Genomic DNA, 23,991 nt, shown 5'->3' on the forward strand with positions numbered 1-23,991 from the left:
ATCTACAAGAGAATTTAAAAATGAGCATAAATAAACATTTAATAGTCATTTTCACTCCATGAGTGAGTTTCACATGATAAAGAAGAAAAGATGACGGACTGTAGCTCGTAATTTTCCTTCTAAGATGTTGGGAAAAAAACTTTCTCCTTCTCCAACAAACCTCTCTGTCCCACCAACAGACCTCTCTGTCCCACCAACAGACCTCTCTGTCCCACCAACAGACCTCTCTGTCCCACCAACCTCTCTGTCCCACCAGCAGACCTCTCTGTCCCACCAACAGACCCCTCTGTCCCACCAACAGACCTCTCTGTCCCACCAACAGACCCCTCTGTCCCACCAGCAGACCTCTCTGTCCCACCAGCAGACCTCTCTGTCCCACCAGTAGACCTCTCTGTCCCAGAAGACCTCTCTGTCCCACCAGTAGACCTCTCTGTCCCAGCAGACCTCTCTGTCCCACCAGTAGACCACTCTGTTCCACCAGCAGACCTCTCTGTCCCACTAGTAGACCTCTCTGTCCCACCAGTAGACCTCTCTGTCCCACTAGTAGACCTCTCTGTCCCACCAGTAGACCTCTCTGTCCCACCAGTAGACCTCTCTGTCCCACCAGTAGACCTCTCTGTCCCACCAGTAGACCTCTCTGTCCCACCAGTAGACCTCTCTGTCCCACCAGTAGACCTCTCTGTCCCACCAGTAGACCTCTCTGTCCCACCAGTAGACCTCTCTGTCCCACTAGTAGACCTCTCTGTCCCACCAGTAGACCTCTCTGTCCCACCAGTAGACCTCTCCGTCCCACCAGTAGACCTCTCTGTCCCACCAGTAGACCTCTCTGTCCCACCAGTAGACCTCTCTGTCCCACCAATAGACCACTCTGTCCCCATAGGAGACCCCTCTGTCCCACCCACTCTCTCTGTCCTGCGGCTGGCCGTTAATCTAATCTAATCTACATGTGCTCATTAGTTTCAGAGCAGGTCTGAATCCAGACTTTTGGTTTGGGGGCCCAGGCTCTTACTTCTGCAGGGGGGTTCAGGTTCTTAAATTCCCTTTAACAAAACAAGAAATCTACCAAAGTTCCACATAAGTAGTTTATAATTTTATGTTAAAGTTGGAAGTTCTAGTAGAACTAACACTCTCATTAGTCGGGGTGTTTTTACCACACGGCCGTCTGAATGGAGATTTTCCAGGGACACGCTCCAAACCAGTCTCCCAGAATGTCTGATGAAAGTTTGAGTATCAGTCTGAAATAAAGCTGATATTTTATTTAATGCTTACTATCTACTTTTTGCAATAATTAAATTCTAACTGAACAGAGAGGATTTGAGTGATTATAACCATGAAGGTTTTACCCACTGGACAGCAGCTTCACTGCAAAGACAGTTTTCATTCCTGAGCTTCAAACCTCTGAAGAGATGACAGATAAATCATCACACAGCGAGCATCCTCCTCCTCCTCCTCAGTCTCCAGCTGTCCAATCTTCTCCTTCAGATGTTTTTGAGGGGGTGGAGCATCCTCGCCCCCCCTCCATTGATCCTCTCCTCCCCCTCCCCTCTCCCTCTCTCTCCTTCCCTCTCTCTCTCTCCGGTGTTTTCTGCCGTTCAGGAGGAACTCCGCTCAGTTCCTCGTCTCGGAGGGTCTCTGCTGCTGAGGATGGACGCTCGGATCTTCACGCTGCACGTTCTGACGCTCTGCTGCCTCATCCACGGTAGGCTAAACTCACACATGCACACATTTCAGCCTGTTTGCATGCAATCACAGTGATATTTTCCTCTATTTTAGCTCTTTCATTTTTAATCAGAGACTTCACTAGTAGGAAATGATGAAATAATCTAAAATACCCAACTCTTCTTTATGCCACTCCTTCAAAAAACTAAATTTAGGATAAATCACTCTGAATGAAGGACAAAAAAACTACATTTTCCCACTTTCAGCCACTGAAAGACAAACGTTTCTTCATGAATGTTACTTTATGAAACCTCAAAAATCAAACTGCAGCTTTATTGACTCTCAAATCTTGAAGACATGACTCTTAACGTCTTTGATTTGTGCAGATGAACACTGCAAAAGTCTGAACATCTGCGAAACTAATGCAAAGCAAAGTTCAAGCCAACTGGTGTGTTAATATGAATACATGAATAAGGAAAGTCAGAAGAGCTTGCAGGGAGCCATGCATGGATGAAAAGTGTCTCAGGATTTTCTTTTTTTTTTTTTTTGCACACCAAAAGAGAAGAACCAGGCTAACCAAGCATGAGGAATGCAAAAATGGGGGACAAAATACATTTAAAAACCTTTAATATAAAGTCAGAAACTGCACATATGGAGGCCACACCTCAAAGGTTTGTTAATAAACCCTGATGATGTTATTGGTTTGAACATGTTGGCTTTAAGTTATCTCTGTTTCCTCTTTTTTTGGCGAGGAGAATCCCACACTAAAGCACCCATGCATGCACAAAGACAGCATAAAGAGGCTCCGTCCAACCAGGATTCAAACCCAGAACCTTCTTACTGTGAGCTGGAAGCTCTAACCACTGCAGCACTATGCAGACATGCATTAGCACCTTCTACCTAACAACACTTTTACAATTCCTCAGACGTTTCAGCATCAGTTGAAGCAGATCCTCACAGCTGCAGTTAAGATGAAAGAAGTGTGATCAGCTTTTGACTGAAGGAGTTTAGAAGAGTTTCAGTCTGAGGGTTTCTCCACACTGAGAGTTTGGTTTAGTTTAAACCAGCGTGAGTCTGTTACCAAGTTAATGTGGTTCATCTGTGCTGGAGAGAAATCTGCCAGTCAAACCCTGGTGGGGCGGTACCACAGTTAACCCTCATCACTTTAATTTACTGCCCTTTAAAGCCATTAAGGACAAAAACGTCCACTTCCAAAAACTGCCATAAAAACTTAACAGATTGATTTTTTTTCTGCTTTTTTTCTGCATAAACCTCTTTAACAACTCCAGCTGTGCTCAAAACTACAAAAAATTAAATCATTTTGATTTTTAACCCTTAAAATGCCAGTTTGATTACAAGATGGTCATATTTCTTCTAAAAAAACCCTCACAAAACAGTAATTATTTTCCAGATAACTGATGTTGGGGGTGTGGGGGACGTTTCTTTAAATCAGTGCTGGGTTTGTCAAACATTAACCAAAATAATGACTTTGATGCATTTTTAGTTTTTGAGTAGCATCAGATTTAAAATGTACTACCCTTTAGAGTCATCAAGGACAAAAACATCCACCTCCAAAAACGGCAATAAAAATAGTATACACTGATAATTTTACTGCTTTTTGGCCAGATCTTCTAAAGAACTTCAGTTCTCATCAAAACAATCAAATGTTGGATAATTTTGAGGATTTTAACCCTTTAAATGCCAGTTTGATCACAGGATGATCATATTTCATCTTAAAAAAAAAAAAGAACTCACAAAAGAGTAATTATTTTCCAGATAACTGATGTTGGGTCATTAAAAATGACAAAAATTTGTCATTTTTAATATTAATAATAATATTTTGGCTAATCATGGACATATCCAGGCTGGATTTAGAAATAATGCCCCAGACATCCAACATCTGGTTTGAGGAAGATTTCACATTTTTCACTTTTTTCATAAAAACAACATCGACTTTAAGTAATCAAACTGGCATTTAAAGGGTCAAAAATCCTCAGAATGACTGAATGTTTGGTAGTTTTGAGCACAGCTGAAGTTGTTTAAGAGATTTAGACAAAAAAAGCAGAAAAAATATGAATCTGTTCAGTTTTTATAGCAGGTTTTTGGAAGTGGACATTTTTGTCCTTGATGGCTTTAGAGGGTAGCAGATTTGTTTCTCAGTGTTTCCCTGACCTATTAGAGCAACTGAAATTTGAATTTGAAAATTTGCCAAGAAAGAAACTTTGTTGCCAAAAAACAGACCATAAGCACTAAGACAGTTAAAACGAGCAGAGAGAGAGGAAAAATGAACCCAAATGGACAAAAATGTCCGTAGAGCTACCTGAGGGTTAAAGGCGTCATTCATTTACATGCAGGTTAAAACACTAAAATCCTGAAACAAACCTCTGACACTAAACTTAACTCACGTCTGTGCATAAGACCACAGAGGGCTGAACAGCCCAGTCCTGATGTGGCTGTTTCAGAATAAAAGCATCATAACAACATAAAAAGTGGGGACTTTAGAGGGAAGAACTTCTCAGAACTGTGTTTTATTATTCAAATAACTGAGTTTTAGTAGCAGAGCTATAATTAGTGGCGTGTAGAGGTGTGACATTCACAGAGGTCACGGGTTTGCTCGTTCCTCTTTGTTGGGGCTCAGTTTGGCAGGTAAATAGCAACAGAAGGCGGAGGATGCATATTTCTAGTTTGTCTTCATTTGTTTTTGACCCGTCACTTCCTGTTTGTTCCCTCCTGTGTTGTTTGTCATAGTTGGTTCTGTCTGTAGTGAAATGAGTAAAAAAGAAAATGATGCAAACTAAAAATACATGGAGAACATCTACTGACAGGAATCACAGAATAAATACAAGAGAAAACAGGAAAATAGAGCAGGTTCATCCTGGATCATGTAGCTGTCAGCAGGTGTAGTTCTCTGTACTAAATCACTGCTGGGCTGAGCCGGACCACCGACTGGTTCATGTAGACTCATGGAGGGCTGCTGTGATGAGGCTTAAAGCCTGAACCTCTGCAGATCATCACGCATCCTTTAACTGGATTAGAATCAGTGATGTGTTCTCTGCGTTGAGTCTGCTTCTTCTTCTTTGGTGGTTTAAAAACAGTTCGGAGAATGACCGCCATCTTGACTGGAGTGTGGAGGCTGCTTGAGTTTGCCCTTAGTCTCAGTTCAGACGTATTTCTGATGTGACTGCATGACGGTTCAGTAGAAACAGAACTACTGTTACACCTCTAGAGGAGTTTTCTAACTCTGGTTCTGTTTTAAACAAGCTGGAGTCCATTTGGGGACCATTATCTGGGTTTATCAGGGTCCATTCTCTGGGTTTATCAGGGGCCATTATCTGGGTTTATCAGGGGCCATTATCTGGGTTTATCAGGGTCCATTCTCTGGGTTTATCAGGGGCCATTATCTGGGTTTATCAGGGGCCATTATCTGGGTTTATCAGGGGCCATTCTCTGGGTTTATCAGGGGCCATTATCTGGGTTTATCAGGGGCCATTCTCTGGGTTTATCAGGGGCCATTATCTGGGTTTATCAGGGGCCATTCTCTGGGTTTATCAGGGGCCATTATCTGGGTTTATCAGGGGCCATTATCTGGGTTTATCAGGGTCCATTCTCTAGGTTTATCAGGGTCCATTCTCTGGGTTTATCAGGGGCCATTCTCTGGGTTTATCAGGGTCCATTCTCTGGGTTTATCAGGGGGCAATATCTGGGTTTATCAGGGGCCATTCTCTGGGTTTATCAGGGGGCAATATCTGGGTTTATCAGGGTCCATTCTCTGGGTTTATCAGGGGGCAATATCTGGGTTTATCAGGGGCCATTCTCTGGGTTTATCAGGGTCCATTCTCTGGGTTTATCAGGGTCCATTCTCTAGGTTTATCAGGGTCCATTCTCTGGGTTTATCAGGGGCCATTCTCTGGGTTTATCAGGGGCCATTATCTGGGTTTATCAGGGTCCATTCTCTGGGTTTATCAGGGTCCATTCTCTGGGTTTATCAGGGTCCATTCTCTGGGTTTATCAGGGGCCATTATCTGGGTTTATCAGGGGCCATTCTCTGGGTTTATCAGGGTCCATTCTCTGGGTTTATCAGGGTCCATTATCTGGGTTTATCAGGGGCCATTATCTGGGTTTATCAGGGGCCATTCTCTGGGTTTATCAGGGGCCTATTTTCTGGGTTTATCAGGGGCCTATTTTCTGGGTTTATCAGGGGCCTATTTTCTGGGTTTATCAGGGTCCATTCTCTAGGTTTATCAGGGTCCACTCTCTGGGTTTATCAGGGTCCACTCTCTGGGTTTATCAGGGTCCATTCTCTAGGTTTATCAGGGTCCACTCTCTGGGTTTATCAGGGTCCACTCTCTGGGTTTATCAGGGTCCATTCTCTGGGTTTATCAGGGTCCATTCTCTGGGTTTATCAGGGGCCATTATCTGGGTTTATCAGGGGCCATTCTCTGGGTTTATCAGGGTCCATTCTCTAGGTTTATCAGGGTCCATTATCTGGGTTTATCAGGGTCTATTATCTGGGTTTATCAGGGGCCTATTTTCTGGGTTTATCAGGGGCCTATTTTCTGGGTTTATCAGGGGCCTATTTTCTGGGTTTATCAGGGGCCATTCTCTGGGTTTATCAGGGTCCATTATCTGGGTTTATCAGGGTCTATTATCTGGGTTTATCAGGGGCCTATTTTCTGGGTTTATCAGGGGCCTATTTTCTGGGTTTATCAGGGTCCATTCTCAGGGTTTATCAGGGGCCATTCTCAGGGTTTGTCAGGGTCCATTATCTGGGTTTATCAGGGGCCTATTTTCTGGGTTTATCAGGGGCCTATTTTCTGGGTTTATCAGGGTCCATTCTCAGGGTTTATCAGGGGCCATTCTCAGGGTTTGTCAGGGTCCATTATCTGGGTTTATCAGGGTCTATTATCTGGGTTTATCAGGGGCCTATTTTCTGGGTTTATCAGGGTCCATTATCTGGGTTTATCAGGGGCCATTATCTGGGTTTATAAGGGCCCTTTTTTCTGGGTTTGTCAGGGTCCATTCTCTGGGTTTGTCAGGGGCCCAGCCAATTCTGTGGTCAGGCCTGCTGGGTACAATGTATGGATGCAGAGTGGACAAAGTGAATAGATGTTAGGTGGTACGTGAACTTTGAGAATGGATCGTTTCTGTTAAATGTGAACAGCTTCAGATTAGTCCAGGCATTTTTCATTTTCTAACATCATAGATTTTGCATCGCAGAGTGTGGTGGCGATTCGATAAAGTTGTCCAAGGAAGGAGGAATTAAAAATCTCCATCTTGAACTTCATTAGTCTAGTTAGTGGGAGACCCGTCTCTAGATGACATCTATGGACTTCTCAGGTGATGGATCAGATGCTTTAATGTTTCAGAGGTTTTTATGGATGAGATGTTTTTGCAGACCCTCCAAGTCTCCGTCTCTCTCCGTTTAAAGGTCATATTTCTGTTGTTAAAGTTCTCTTTGGATTGCACAAACCAGATGTAATAAGGTGTTTATCTAAAGCTGCTCCCGGAGGCTCTGAGCTGCTTTTATTTTGAAGTGTCACAGCCCGAGGTTAAACATCAGCAGTCTGATCAGCTCTCTGCAGATTATTCTCCCTCTCTCTGAGACTGCAGGGGCAGGATCCACGTGTCACCTCTGAATAAAGACACGGCTTTGAACACCACTTCAGGTTTCTAAGGAGTCTATGTTTCTGTTTGTATTTTACTAGAATTTAAAGTCAAACCTCTGACTTTAATACCAATGATGAAAGCTTAGAGTCAGCCGTGTCGTTATCTCTCTGCAAAGACGCCAACACAAACCTCACCTCCTGCTCCATTAAGGTAGAAGCCTCCGTCTGTTTGATGCCTCTGCAGAAACGTACCTCTATATCAGAGATTTAAGCATGCATTTAACTCCTACTTCTCCTGAACAGTCATCAGAGTCTTATTCTGCTCATCAGTGCTGAAGTATTCTCATTTCAACCACGTGGGCAGATCCAACGGGCAGACTGCCTGCAGGGAAGAAGTGGCGGCCTTGGGCGGTTGATCCTCAGAGGAGAAGGCAAATGAGGGTAGAATGGAGATGGATGAAGGACTGAGGCAGCAGCAGCAGGGTTAGAGGAGTATCAGACTGTTGATGAAGGGGGGGCTGAGCTGAAGTTGGTCCAGCATCAACCTCTAACGGTCGTGAGCTTTGGTTAGTGACCGAGAGAACAGAGAGCAGAGATTCCTCAGGAGGGCGTCCAGACTCGGTCTGGAGATACGAGGAGCTCAGAGTAGAGCCGCTGCTCCTTCACACAGAAAAGAGCCGGCCGAGGTGTTTGAGCATTTGTGAAGAAATATGGAGCTGGAAAAAGAAATTAAGGATGTCTGAGTGAATAAAGGACTACTGCGTGATAATCCCTCTGAAGTTTGGTGATGATTGAAACAGGCTCTGCAGAGTTCAGGGACAGTATTGTGCAAAAAAATTGCAAAAAAGTCATAAAAAGAGCCCAAGTTTGGGTCCTGGTCACTGCCCTGTCCTGAGTTTTTAGTGGATTTTTAACTATATGGTGCAGAATGACCATAAAAATCCATCGGTGAAGACACCAAAATTTACCCTGCACTTCCTGTACATTTCAGAGGATGGTCCCTGCAACGTTTTTGCCCACCTTGTCCTGGTACATACGTGTCCCAGTTTTCATGCCTGTAGGTCTCACCCAGACTGACCAACGTTTGGAAACGACCTTTACGATTCCAGCAGAATATGAAGATTTCTGCTGGGGGGAAATGTTGGGTAGAGTCCAGCAGCAGTCTTCCCCATGACTGTGGTTGTGTGAACTGAACCAGAGAGAAAGAATGAAGATCAGGAAACCTTTCCAAGTGTTTGGGCTGACCAGAGAACAAATAAATCTATTTTTATACGTGTATGGCGCTTCAGTGAGCCGTTATCCACCCTGTTTGCATCACTCTGACCATCAGATCTAGGGTGAGAACTCTCCTCTAAGTCAGGGGTTCTCAACCTTGGGGTTGGGACCCCATTAGGGGTCGTGAGACACTGAGATGGGGTCTCCAGATGCCTTAAAAAATTCAGAATGTTTTTTAAATTACTCTGTTGCCACTTTACACCAATTTTGCCCAATTTTAACACATTTTTTTCCAATCAAAGCCCATTTTTTGTCAGTTTTTAAACCCTTTCCACCGCTTTTTTCTGGCGGTTTTTACCATTTCTAAACCAAATCTGTCCACTCTCCACCTTTTGTTGCTCAGTTGTCCAATTATTGCCACTATCAACCCCTCTTTACCTCTTTTTATGACACATTTCACAATTTGATATGCCCATTTTTACCACTTTCACCCATTTATTCCAATTTCTGCCTCAGCTAACCCTTTTTTGCCAGTTTATATCAATTTTTCATCCCATTTCAACACATTTCCACCTATTTTTGGCACTAAAACACAATTTCAGCCACTTTTGGATCCCCTTTTACCATTAATATGCCTGGTTTTGCCACTTTTACCCATTTTTGCCATTTTTTGGTTAATTTTTGGCACTTCTAACCCATTTCTGTGACTTTTAAAATCTAATCTCACCACCTTTCCCAGCATTTTTTTTCCATTATTTACCCATTTTAGCTATTTTTAACATATTTTAATTCAGTTTTTATCAGAAGGATTTACATTTTTAAGAGGGCTACTTACCACATAAAAGAATTAAATAGATATTTGTTTCTTTGATAAGCATATACCACAGTTTAACTTTATAATAGACCATGACTTCCTCCCTAATGGGCGGCCTCGTCTCCACATGACTGTTCTTGAATGCCCATGGCTGTGTTCAGCCACCTTCAGGTACAGCGGGGGTCCCCGGTCTCTAGAACCTTTATTCTGGGGGTCGCGGGCTGGAAAGGTTGAGAGCCCCTGCTCCAAGTCTGTTTTCCCTCATCTAACACCAATAAACGAGTAACCAGCAGTGATTTTAGTGTAAACAGACTAAACTGAATAATACTCCTGTTCTGCTGGTATCTTCAGTATTTCAAACATCCTGACGGCGACCCTGAGCTCAGGACGGAGGATTAAACGGGTTCGTCTCCCCCCTCCTCCCCCTCAGTCAGTCGGGTCTCCCCCCTTAAATCATCCTGATGATCTCTCATCCTCTCTGAGGCTGATGAAACCAGAGGAGACTTTATGATGCGTGATTTCAGAGCGAGGGGGATGAAAACTGACAACTGGAAACATCTGAATCAGAATCAGATGGCAGATGTCAGTGTGGGACTCCTGTGCAAAGGAAGACGGAGATTTTTGACCCTGATATCAGAGCTTTAAACATTCTGGTAAAAACCAACCAATGGATCAATGGATCATCGTCTTTCTAATTTGCAAAAATCATCGAATCCCGGTTGATCCTGGATGAACCAAACCGTCCACTGTTGGACGAGTTCCTGCTCTTCCTGTCCGGCTGCAGAGAAGTCCTCCTACATGGAGGAAAAATCGACTAAACTCTCCTGTCCTGTCTGTTATCAGACTCCTGGACAGCTCGATGGGATGTTAAAGGACTTTGTAGTGACTGGTTTGTGTGATAGCTGTGGAGCCATCCCCCCTCAGAGGACCATCAACATATCCTCCATCCTTGGATTACAACAGGTTTTCTACAACCACGTGGTTCTAGTGATGTGCAAATGCCAGACGAGGGGCAGGAAGTAAAGAGCAACCATCAGGCATGATGGGAACTGAGGAAAGTTAGTACTTTGAGCTTTTTATGCCTTTATTGATAGAAACAGGGATGAGAGAGTTTGGGAGAGACGTGGTGGGAAGGAGCTACAGGCTGGACTTGGACCCGGGCCACCCGCATACAGGGGGTACAACCTAACCACTCGGCCCGGGATCATTGCTGTCATCTTCATGCAATCAGAACAGTGCAAAGAAGGATTTTATTAGAGCCTGTGATTCCTTACAGCTTTGGTTCATGTCCATGCTATGGATGATTAAAACAGCAGAGACCGTAGGTTTAAAAACAACCGACGCTGCTTTAAACTGTTAAATCTCTTTTGATTTGACTCTGTGGGGTTTCTTCTGTCGCTTTGACATGTGCATTTAAACTCAGGGATACAAAAACATGGTTCCCTTTCTCCTCTTTCTTCTCAGACATGAAGAGCGGTGGCTGTGGAGGACACCGGCTCATTTAGCGCCTCTGCTTTCATGTATTTTGTTTTTCTCGGCCTCCCACGGCGCGACAGCTTGAATCTGATACCAGTCAGACAGACTCAGATCCTTCAAAGCGGTTTTAGTGGACACAGTAAATTTACACAATCCTCGTGTCCCGCTGTCTCCAGGTTCCCTCTGTCGTCTTGTTTCTCTGCTTTTGTCTCTTTGTTTTAAAGGCAGCCCGACCGCCCACGACTGTACACCAGACAGTTCTAGTTATACGGCACGTTTAGGAACAAGGAGAAGCAACCACACATCCAAAACATGAAGAAGGGACTGAACAGCACATTTAGAGAAGACGGACAGGTTAAAGAGCCAATTAAACGCCACCGTTCATAGAAATACAGATGTGAACGGGAGAGAAAGAAATCCAGAAATCAACAAGCATCCTAAGACAGTCTTTACCTTCTTATCAATTCACACGTCTCTGTAAAATGTACTCATTAAGGCTGGTAAAGAGAGAAATGATGCTAAAAGAATGTAAAGAAGACTAAATCTGCTCATCTATAGCTCTCTGAACATTGGTGGCTTTAATGCAATAAGACTCTGAGTACATAAGACAAACACCTGAGAGTTTAAGGCAGTGTTACTCAACCCTGAGCAACCACAGAGCCAAATGTTGAAAAATATCTCAGTAAAAGCCACGATCTTAGTGGTGAAAAGTGGCAAAAACAGCTTGAAGTAGCATTAAAAATAAGTTAAAGGTGGCAAAAATGGTCAAATAGCAGCAAAAATGTGTGAAAAACGGCAAAAAGGAAACGGAAAAACGGTCAGAAAGATGCAAAAGTAGATAAGAAGTGACAAAAAAATGAGTTACAGGTGGCAAAAAATGATCAAAACGTGGCAAAATTGTGGCAAAAAGAGTGAAAAGTGACTAAAATGGGCAAAAAGCAGTCAAGAGTGGCAAAAATGGGCAAAAAATAGGAAACAAGTGGTATGGAATGGCAAAAGGTAGCTTAAATGGGCTAAAAGTGGCAAAAAAAAAAAAACGTGAAAAGGAGCAAAAATAGGACAAAAGTGGAAAAAAAACCTTGGGAAAACTGACAAACTGAAGTTGCACAATGGCCAAAAAAAATAGGAAAAAAAGTGTTTTTAATGGCAAAAGGTAGCTTAAATGGGCTAAAATTGGCAAAAATGTGAATATATTTAAAATGAAGACATAAAAAGAGCCACACGTTGAGGTTCACTGGTTTAAGGATCCAGAAAGCTGAGTCCACTAGAAACAAACCCTCATTTCATCGTTCTGGGCTTTCAGGGCATCAAACTTTCAAAGTCTCATCTGTAATGCTCCTGTTCTCATTAGAAGCTCATTAATAAAAGAACTGCTGTTGTGGTACGGAAGCCCAGAGGGGCAAGTAAAAAAAAACATCTGTAGAGTTTAAATTTTTAACCTGTGATATTAAATGTTTTCCCAACAAAAAGCAGGTGAAAAAGTTTCTGTTGGCCTTTAGAGGCTGCTAAACGCATTTTTAAACTCCTAAACACACGAGAGGGAAAGTTTTTTTTTTTTTTTAACTTAATGAAGAAAACCTCTTAATCACTTCTTAGTTATATTAAAAAAGAAAGACACTCCTTTGCAACATTACTTTATGTCTTTTTAATATCTTAATTTGAGAGGCATTTTTCTCCTTTTCGCCACAACACAAAAACATATTTATTAAACTGCATAGATGTGTGTTACTGTGTGTTAAACGTGAGCGATGAGAGCTGTTGTGTGTCTCCAGGCTCTCTGCAGGGTGTGTACCAGCGGCGCCTCTACAAGGAGCTGATGAGGAACTACAACCCGCTAGAGCGACCGGTCAGCAACGACTCCCACAGCCTGACGGTCCACTTCAGCTTCAGCCTGCTGCAGATCATGGACGTGGTAGGGATGCACACACACACACACACACACCCCTACTGAGCACAGAAAACACACACACACACACACACCCCTACTGAGCACAGAAAACACACAACACACACACACCCCTACTGAGCACAGAAAACACACAACACACACACACACACACTGAGCACAGAAAACACACAACACACACACACACACACTGAGCACAGAAAACACACAACACACACACACACACTGAGCACAGAAAACACACAACACACACACACACACACTGAGCACAGAAAACACACAACACACACACACACACACTGAGCACAGAAAACACACAACACACACACACACACACTGAGCACAGAAAACACACAACACACACACACACCCCTACTGAGCACAGAAAACACACAACACACACACACCCCTACTGAGCACAGAAAACACACAACACACACACACACACACTTAATGACAGAAAACACACACACACACACACACTTAAAAGCACAGAAAGACACAACACACACAAACACACACTGAGCACAGACAACACACAACACACACAAACACCCATACTGACAACAGAAAACACACAACACACACACACACACACATACTGAGCACAGAAAACACACAACACACACACACACACACTGAGCACAGAAAACACACAACACACACACACACACCCCTACTGAGCACAGAAAACACACAACACACACACACACACACACTGAGCACAGAAAACACACAACACACACACACACCCCTACTGAGCACAGAACACACACACACACACACACACTGAGCACACACACACACAACACACACAAAAACACACTGAGCACAGAAAACACACAACACACACACACACACACTGAGCACAGAAAACACACAACACACACACACACACTGAGCACAGAAAACACACAACACACACACACACACACTGAGCACAGAAAACACACAACACACCCAAACATGTAAACAAACTCCATCAGTCTGCCGTGTTTGATCAGGAGGTTGCTCTGCTTGGAGACTGATTATCAGTGAAACCAGAAACCGTTCTGAATACCAGACCAGGACTCACTCTGAGGGGTTTCAGGTACTAAAGTCTGACTGGAGTCCAGTGTTAGAAAATAAATCCATGCACAGATAAGTCGAGCTACATCAGGACATTTGACCCTCAGGCATCACCAGAGACATTTTTGTCCTTTTGGGCTGAAGTGTCCTGTTTCTCTGCTCACCATTTTAACTGTCTTAGTGCTTATGGGCTCATTTTTGCCACAAAGTTCTTTTCTTGGCAAGTTTTGAATTCAAATTTCAATTTCTCTAACAGGCCAGGGGAACACTGAGGAACACATTTACTGCCCTTTAAAGCCTTTAAGGACAAAAATCCAAAAAACTGCTATAAAAACTTAACAGATTCATATTTTTCTGCCTTTTTGCAGAAAACTCTGAAACAACTCCAGCTGTTAGTGCCACGGTTAGTTAATAGTGTTACAGCGGCACAGATCGGGTTGAGAACGGCAAAGAAAAAGCAGAAAAAGTGGTGAAAAGAGTTTAAAAGTGGCAAAAATAGTTGGAAATGGTGGTAAAATTTGATTTTAGAAGTAGCCAGATGGGTTAAATTCGGAAAAATGAAGTAAAAATTGCAAAAATTGGCATAAAAATGGATTTATAGTATGTCAACAGAGGCGGCAATAGGTGAAAAGTGGCAATAATGGGTTAAAAGTGAAAAACAATGGGCATAAAAAAGCAGTGGAAACAGTTTAAAAATGGCAAAAATAGTTGGAAAGGTGGTAAAATAGGATTTTAGAAGTAGCCAATATGGCTACAAGTTGCAAAACTGGATTAGCAGAGGTACAAAATAAGCAGACAGTGGCAAAAACAGGCCTAACAAATGTGAAACATGATAGGAATCAGGGGAAAAATGGCTTTAAAAGTGTCAAAAAGGGCTTATTAGTAGCAACAATGGCTCGAGAGAGGCAGTAATAGGCTCAAAGTGGAAAAAATGGATTCAAAGACAGCCAGAAAAAGTGGTGGAAAGAGCTAAAAGTGGCAGAAATGGTTGGTAAAGATGGTTAATTAGAATTTAGAGGTAGCAAGATAGGCTAAAAGTGGCAAAAATGTATTAACAGAAGCAAAAATAGGCAGAAAGTGGGAAAAAAAATGGTTAAAAGTGGCTAAAATGGGAATAAAACGGTTAATAGTGTTACTAGTGTGTCAGCAACGGCAACAAAAGGATGGAAAGTGGAACCGATCAGGTTGAGAGTGGCAAAAAAAATGCAGAAAAAGTGGTGGAAAGAGTTTAAAATTGGCAAATATGGTTGGAAAAGGTGGTAAAATGAAATCCTAGAGGTAGCGAAATATGCTAAAAGTAGTAAAAACAGATTATCAGAGGCACTAAATAAGTGGCAAAAACAAGCATAAGAAAAGGTGAATTTTAAAGGAGCAAAAATGGTTAAATGTGGTCAAATGGATCAGCAGAGGGAACGAAACAAATAGGCGGAAAGGGGAAAATGGGTTAAAAAGTAGCAAGAATGGGCATAATTAACAGTGAAAGTGGTTAAATTGGGAAAAATGGGTGGAAAATGTGGTGAAAGGGGTTAAAAGTGGCAATAATGGGTGATTAAAAACATCCTGTTGTAAAGTGGAAAAAAATGATTATTAGAGGCAAAAATGGCTAGAAAATAGTTGGAATGGGTTACAAGTGGCAGAAATGGTTTGGAAAATGTCTCAGCTGAGGCAGAAATTGATGGAAAGTGCAAAAAACCGAGGGTAAAGAGTCAAAATGTGAATCACTGCTCAGTAATGAGAGAAGGTCTGTGGGCTTCTTCATTTAGGACCAGTTTGACTTTAAAATGGGAAACGCCCGCCTAAGGAGCCGGCTCTTAGAACCGCTCGTCTGTGAACGCACCACCACTCCCTCCTTACTCGTCATCTTGGACTGAGTCTTCATTTGAGTCTCACCAGAACCCCACAGATGTGCGAGCTATCAGTGAGTCCTCTATGAGCATGGTGGTGACAACATGAGGGAGAAAAGCTGTTAAAGAGGCACCACTAGCCTCTGGGCTGGTGGCTGAGTGGCCTCTGTTCCTTCTGATCAGCAGCAGCTTCTCTGTGGGGTCAGCAGGAGAGCCTCAGAGACGATGGATGTTAGAACCAGAGGAGGGGCAGAGAGCTCTGACATCAGCTCAGCTCTGAGGACAGATGCTTAACGCCACTCTGCGTGTGAACAACCAGCACAGACCGCTACTCCATGATGATGCGCTGTCTGAACGACCTTTTTATCTGGATGCTGACAGCAGGAGACGACTTTATCTGCAACACCACAGTGCTCAGAAATGTCACGGCTGCAGCTGGTTCTCTCTTCTTCCTCTTCTTGAACACAAAGCTGCTCAAGTCTCAGCAGGACCCGGACTCTGCAGGAGAGCCACACAAACACGCAAAATCCAAACTGTCAGGATTCATCAAGAAGCAGAAAAACAACAGGAGAGCCCACCTTAGACTCTTAGAAAAGTCTGGATGGCGTTGAATCTGCAGCTCTAAATTAAACGTCAGATGTAGTGGTGGAGTGTTTTCACAGAGTATCCCAGTTCTGGGCCGTTGTTGGGCTGTAATTCCGTTATTGTTGAGATGGAACAGGAGAGGAGCCACAGGGCAGAGGTGTCGAGGTCTTTAAGAGGAATTTTCTGACTCTGCAGAATGAAAACGTCATCGCTGCGGCTCTGTTTGTTTAGTTTCTGTTCTGGTTTGAAGATTTCATCCTGGTTTTAAATTCTTCCAACATTCCTCCAACAAAATGAAACAAGTCTGACTGAAAAGCTCTCTTTAAACACTGAAGTGTACAGAAATAAAAGAAAGGATGCATCAGCTACATTCATGATGGGACAGAGTGATAGGTTAAAGGAGCTCTATGCAAGATTTAGAAAAATATCAGTGTAGCGACACCGCCGGCCATCAGGTGAACTACAGCAACGCTGTGTTGCTCGTCCACGACGGCGCGCTCCTTGTTCATGAACGAATCTCCGGTTTATCAGCCGATATGCAGACCAAGGTGATTTACAGCATCAGGTACACAGAGGAGGTAAGTGACGCAACACTTTAAAGTTCCAGGAACTAAAAATGAAAATGAATAAAGTATATTTGAACCTCTAGTGCGGACACGGCACAAAATTAAGTATCCGTTCATATGAGGCGGTTAAAAAAGCACGATATCTTCACAACCATTTCTATGAATGAACAACTTCGCTACTTAGTGCAGCATCGACCAATTTAATTGTCTTTTTACGTGTGTAATGGGTGATGTGTATTGAATGGGACGCGTTTTAGAGCAGAGGCAACAGGGCTGACGTTGCTTAGCTCTGATAATGGTGCCTCGACCGCAGATATCAGATAGCTGACATTATGTGTTGAAGATATTTTACCAAGTATCAAAAAATAAACTCAGTAAGTTGAGTCCAGTGCCAGGAAGCAAGAAAACGATGCAGTATTATCCGGGAAACACTAAATTGTCGTTGTTTCAATAGCATCTTCGTAAGCAAGCTAACGTGATGTAGCATATGGTTTATACACTGTATTTCATACCACGGAGTATTAGGGCTGCATGAAGAGAGAACAAAATAAAAGGTTTTTTTGACATTACAAGAATAAAGTCGTAGTATTATGAGAGAAAAGTTGTAATATTACAAGAATAAAATATTACAAGAAAGACAGTCTGCCGCGGATCTATGATGGAGGAATATATTCTCGTAATATTATGACTTTATTCTCGTAAATTACGATTTTTTCTTGTAATAACAATAAAAATAATAATTTAAAAAAATCTTTTTGTTTGTTTGTTTTTTCCTCTTCGTGTGGCCCTAATACTCCGTCGTAATTTCATGGTCGGTAGTGCTGACCAGCGCTGAGCGTAGCTCCCTCCGTTTCTCCAACGCTCCACTGATATTTATCCTGCATTGCCCCCCGCGTCGGTCACACTCTCTCCTAGCTTGACGGGCTTCAGCAGATAAAGCTATCTTAGTGTTTTCATGTTGCTGTGAGTTTGTGTGGGTGTTTGGGCTGAGCTAGCCGGTCGTTTACTCGCTGAAGCAGCCTTCTCCATCGCTGTTTCTCTCTCTCTCCTCCATTCAACACGCCGTTGTCAGGTATAAACAGAGCAAGGGGTAGCTCGCATTACGTAGTACACGACGTCACTTCTGTTGAGATTTAACAGAAAATTCATCCTGAATTCTTCACAGAGAAACGACTCCACAGGTTTATACAGGCAAACAAGGAAGACATAAAGAGCCTCATTCTTCACATCTGGATAAAGTGTGCGTTATTATATACTCAAAAGTGGGAAGTTGTAAAGCAAAAAACCTAAAAAGAGCCCCTTTAAAGGGCTAATGACAGATTCTCAGTGTTTCATGGTTCTAAATAAGGGTCGTCTATTCTGTGTGGGTTCGATAAAGTTTGATCAGTAAGCAGTGAGTCAGCCTGAAGCCAGCTCAGAGTTCAGCTGTAACAAACTTCATCTCTACTTTTTTATACAAATATTTCATTGTTTTCATAGCTGGAGAGTTCCTGAAATAGTGTCCTTAAAAACTTCACTTACAGGTGAGGGAAAGACTGATGGGTACGGAAAGTTCTGGATTTGATCCAGCGTATTCCTGCAGCAGAGAGAAATGTGACGGAGCTTTTTTCTACCAGAGAGAGACAGCGTCTACATTTCAATCCACTGAACTCCACCAAAAAAAAAAAAAAAAAAAAAACATTCGTGTTTGCCACTCATGGGCAAAAGTCAAGCGTATCCTCCACCCCAGCTCCTCCTTTTTTCTACCTCTGACTAAAACCAAGGATTTAGGCTCACAGTTTCCTCCGTCTGTGTGGGGTTCAGCTCTAAGCTGCCCTGAAATCCACCCACACTCCTCACTGCAAAGTACTTCAGCAATTATTATTAAGATTTCTTAAATAATTTCCTCTTTTCTGTAGTTAATGTGATTGCATCACTTACTGCAGATCTTATTTTTCTTACGTCTTTGATGCTTTAACCTTGCAAAGCCAAGCCTCGCAGAGCTTTACGTTGACTCACCTGTTCCTGGAGAAAGACTGGACCAATCAGAGTCATTTAGGGAGAAAGCGGTAGAAGCTACAGTTGGAGTTTAGTTGCAGACCTGTCAACACTGGAGGCCCGAAAGAGGACTGCCTGTGGTGAGAACATGTCTGTAGAGCTCCCCCTGGTGGCGACACAGGCGTACTACAGCATCTGTTTTGTCACTGATAATGAATGTGACAGACAGGATGTTGATCCAGTCACTCTCTGAGTTTTACTTTGAAAGGTTCAACCATCTATGGGGGAACTACATCCCATGGATCTGTGAATCAGTCTAGCTGGAGAGTCTAACCATGATAATGTGTGATCTAATGCTGTCTGTTTACAAAGTTCTCTCTAATCTTTAAAAAGACTAAAAATCCCTCTGCCTTTTCTCCGTTTTGTCTGTTTCTCCTTCATCACAGCTCTAGAATCGTCCTCCATCAGCTGCTCTTGTAGTTCATCTCTTATTAAAACCAGATAATGACACAGATTCAGCGTTTACTCTCCTGCAGACTCTCGCTGCCATCCCTCTGCTCTGTTTGGATTTGGAGCTCATATTTCTGTTTCATTTCCTAATCTCAGATGAATTACACACACAGATTCTCTTCCTCTACGGTTATTAAAAGCATTCAGACTTATGTAAGTCCGGGTCTGAGACTGCTGGCTGTGTTAGAGGCAGCCGCGGGATCCTGTGGGGAGTTTTCCTGCAGACTTAATTTAACGCTAAACCCAAATTAGTTCTTACATATTAAAACATCAGGACGGGGCAGAGACGTCCCATCACGGCGGATGATGTTACATAAGAGCGGTTTTTTATTTTATGTATGAGGGTGTAGGTTGAGTTTAAGCTCTGAGACTGTCAAACCGTTGGACTGTGTGCCGAGCTGCCTGTCAGGGTCGTAGTCCTGAAACAAAGGTACTAAAACTGACATTATTATTAAATCCAGGCAGACGTTAACACACAGACACCAGAAACCAAAGAAAAATAGCACTCGCGTTGTCGTCGTCATGGTAACAGGCAAACAGAGTCACACCTACATCTGAGAAGGTGAACTTTAACAGCAGAGGTCGAGGTGAAAATGCAGGAAAGTGTCAAAACGACTCAACACTTTTACGTTCTTACCTTTTAATCGAATTATTTCAGCTTTTTATCTTATTTCTATTTTTGATGTTAACCTTTGCACACAGTTACCTTGTATCTCGAATGTTAAACTTTCTTCTTATGATTTTAAAAAAATTATGAAAAATATTAACTTTTTTATATCAGAAGTTCCACTTTTATCTCACAGTCTTAATCTAATTATTTCTTTTGATCTCATAATTTCAACTTTTTCACACAATAATAACTTTTTTCTCAAATGTTCAACTTTCATCTCATATTTTTACCATTTTATTTAAAATATCAACTTTAAATCTTTGAAGTTCACTTTTATTTCACAATCTTCAGTCTGAATCTGTTATTTTAACTTTTTACCTCATTATTGACATTTTTGATCTCATAATTTCTTTTATCATAATTTTTTAGTGTATTAATTTAAAATATCAACTTTTTCATCTCATAAGTTTATCTTTTATCACCTAAACTGGAATTATTTGCTCAAAATGTAACTTTTTTCTCAAAAGTTCCACCTTTATCTAACAATCTTCATCTTATTCTTTATTTTGACCTATTTCAACTTTTTCTCATTATTTAAATTTTTGATTTCATGATTTCAGCATTTTAAGACAAAAACTTATCTCAAATGTTTAAATTTTATCACAAAATTTTAAACTATTTATAAAAATATCAACTTTTTAATCTCAGAAGTTTCACTTTTATTTACTATTTTTGAATTATTTGCTCAAAATTTAATTTTTTTTATTTTCTTAAATTTTAATCAATTATTTCACTTTTTTCTTATTTCAGATTTTGAGTTCATAATGTTCACCTTTGCACACGGTCACTTTGTATCTGAAATGTTCATCTTTAATCTCATCTTTTTACCATATTTATTACAATATCAACTTTAAAATCCCAGAAGTTCACCTTTTATCTCACGGTCTTAAATCTTAATTTATTATTTTATCTTTTTACCTCATTATTAAAATTTTTGCTCTCATTATTTCAACTTTTTCTCTCAATAATAACTTTTTAATCTCAAATCTTCAACTTTCATCTCATATTTTTAATAAAAAATCAACTTTTTCATCTCAGAAGTTTCACTTTTATCACCAAATTTTGAATTATTAGGTCAAAATTTCAACTTCTTTCTCAAAAGTTCCACTTTCATCTTTCAATCTTAATCTTATTTTTATTCAGTATTTTAACTTTTATCTCCTTATTTAAATTTTTGATTTTATAATTTTTGCATTTTTATACAATAATAACTTTTTTATCTCAAATGTTCAACTTTAATCTCATATTTTAAAGTATTTATTAAAAATATCAACTTGTTAATCTCAGAAGTTTAACTTTTATCACATAATTTGGAATCATTAGCCCAAAATTTCTTATTTTTTTCTCAAAAGTTTCACTTCTATCCCTCAATCTTAAATCAGACGGCTTTAACGGTAGGATTCAGCAGAAATAATTAGCCTGGTGTCTCTGTGCAGACCTCTGAGGGTTCAGCCTGGACTCTCTAAAGACTTCTGTGAACCTCACAGCTGTGGAGGAGTTCAGAATCATCTGGAGCTTTTTTAAAGACAACGATGATTTAACCCTGTGAGGTTTCTGGTAATTACAGCAGAGCAGCTGCTGCATATCAGCCCCATTAGCTAAATATGCTCCCAGATATAGAGTCTAATCCAATCCAAACGCCTTCTTTTCTTTTGACTGTGCTCTGAAACTCTCAGATCATCCCAGTCCCAGCAGCCGTCAGGATGCTCAGAGCTGCAGTGACAGTTACCGTCTGGTATCATCGCTGCTGAGAGAGCAGACTCACAGATGCTGCTGGTCTGCATCGCTGCCTCTGGGTTTTTTTATCCAGATGAGTGGGTTTTCCTCCTGCAGGCCGGTCTGGTTCAGGCCGGTCTGGTTCAGGCCGGTCTGGTTCAGGCCGGTCTGGTTCAGGCTGCTCTGGTGTCTCCAGGTGAGGCGGAGGTCAATCAGGGCTGGTCTCTGGTTTCTGCTGCTGTTTTGTCTCTGCAGAAAAAGGATAATCAGGTTTCCAGACTCATCGTTACTCTGATAAAAGCAGCAGGCACACGTTCAGTGTCTCTGCTGGAGAATTATTAATGGCTTCATTTCTGTAAACATGTCTGATACCAGCAGGTCACCACCAGCCAATGAGGGTGCTGCTTTCACAAATATACAAAAACATCATTTTTCCGGCGCACAGAGGGGAGGAAGAAGACAGAGAGAATTACTGCATCCTAAATATAAGAGGAATTAAAATGCAAGATCAGATGAAGATTTACTAGAATAATCTAACTGCCCTGTTGGTGTACCATAATGGGTTTTACTGGTTTTTCAGTAAAGCAGTGACTGGTTTTAGTGGTCGTTTCCAGAGGCATTGATGTACTGATCTGGTACTGGTGATGAAGATGATTTCTGATAGGAATATTTCATGAATGTTTTCTTTATCTAAAGGTGAATCTCCCCTGAACAACAGAGAGCTTCCTCTGCAGTGATTTTCTCCTGCTTCCCTCTAAGCGTCCTCTTCTTCCTGCCTGCTCTCTGTTAATAAGACTCTTATTGTTTGTGGGGATGAATGTTGGATTATTACACCTCATCCTGCAGCGAGGCATCTTTAATTCCTCCTGTACGCTTGGCTACCTGAGAATCTATTAGCAGGCCGGACATTCATCAAAGTGACGTTGCTTATATTCACCCTCCGTCTGCTGGAACGCTTCCATGTTTAAAATTCATTTAGAGGGATGAAGGAAACAGCAGCGAGGGGACGGACTGTTAACCACGACTGCAGAGACTCTGAGGACGTTCTGCTAACATCCTGGTTGTTTCTGGTGTTTTTTTTCTGTCTGCAGGACGAGAAGAACCAAGTCCTGACCACCAACATCTGGCTGCAGCTGGTGAGTTCCCCCACAGACTGGTGTTTGAGATGAAAACGTCCCGATCAGATAACCTCCTGAGAGCTGGGCCTTTGCTTGGAGATTATTTTTATTTTCTCCCACTTATTTGGGATAAATGAGTTAATAATAAGTTAAAATATCAGTCTTGTCGTTGATCAAGAATTTTTTGGAAATTTTCCTTTCCAAAACCCCCAGAAATTCCATAATTAAAAAAAAAAGTCTTTAAAAATTCTTAAGCATATAATTTAAAGTATCTCATGAAAAGTACCCAAATATTTCTTTATATAGCGCTCAAATCTTTCAGTGAAAATTCCCCATAAAGCCAGAAAATTCCAATGAAAAAATTCCATGCAAATTCCTAAAAAATGCAAGCAAATGTCCCAAATATTAAAATAATTTCCTCCCTAAAATTTTCGGTCAATTCTAGAAATTTTCCAAAACATTCTTCAAAATTCCGAGAAAATGATGGAAACAACCCAAACCCCCAAAACTTTTCTAAGAAAAATACTGAAAATTTTAGAGGACAATCATGAACCCCAAATTCCCAATCCAACTTCCCCCAAATTTGATAATAATTCCCCCACATTCCCATGAAAATGCATTAAAACATTTTAAATAAATTCAAAGCCATGAAATCCCCCAAAATATACAAATATATCCTCTTAATTTCCATAAAAATACTTTTATTACTTCCGAGCTAATTCCCTAAAATATCCAAACAGCCAGTTATCCCAGCATTTCAAGCCAATTCCTTAAACTTGAACGGACATTTTGGACAATTATGACATTAATTCTGATTCCAACAATGATTGCTATAATGTAGGGAAGCCAGGATGTCCTCATACGTGGATGCAGGGTCTAGTCTTCATATCCGTTCAGACACGCCTGTGCTCTGTATCCTGTAAAGTTTCATTTAGAAGTAGAACACTCTTCCCCCTCTGGTTCTTACCGTTCATATTGATTTTAGAAGTTAATTTGAATGCATAAACATCTGTAAACATTAAACCGAGTCGCTCCAGGACGCTGCAGGTGTTTCTGTAATAATGTCCTGATGTGTTTCTGACGTCTGATTACTGTGGAGAGTTTTTAAAGTTGATAAAAAGGCCGGAGGTGTTTTAAAAATGTACAACACTCCTAAGCAGCGCCGTGCTGCAGCGTTCTCAGCCTGAAGCTTCCTGCTGGTGAAACACACTTTTCTAATGTCTGTTGTTGCTGAAGCTCTACATCAGTGAAACTCAGCGTG

At 41.5% G+C, this 23,991-nt stretch overlaps 1 protein-coding gene across 1 annotated transcript in view; it reads left to right on the forward strand.

Moving 5' to 3' along the window:
- LOC121515359 (neuronal acetylcholine receptor subunit alpha-7) overlaps positions 1-23,991 on the forward strand; it is a 74,732-nt gene that overhangs the window by 12,821 nt on the left and 37,920 nt on the right. The window contains exons 3-5 of the mRNA XM_041796073.1: positions 1,597-1,699; positions 12,543-12,682; positions 22,704-22,748. Of these exons, the coding sequence (XP_041652007.1) occupies positions 1,597-1,699; positions 12,543-12,682; positions 22,704-22,748 (288 nt within the window). The remainder of the gene's footprint in view (positions 1-1,596; positions 1,700-12,542; positions 12,683-22,703; positions 22,749-23,991) is intronic.

This window comes from Cheilinus undulatus, linkage group 9, assembly GCF_018320785.1.
Source record: "Cheilinus undulatus linkage group 9, ASM1832078v1, whole genome shotgun sequence".
NCBI classification, from domain to species: domain Eukaryota; kingdom Metazoa; phylum Chordata; class Actinopteri; order Labriformes; family Labridae; genus Cheilinus; species Cheilinus undulatus.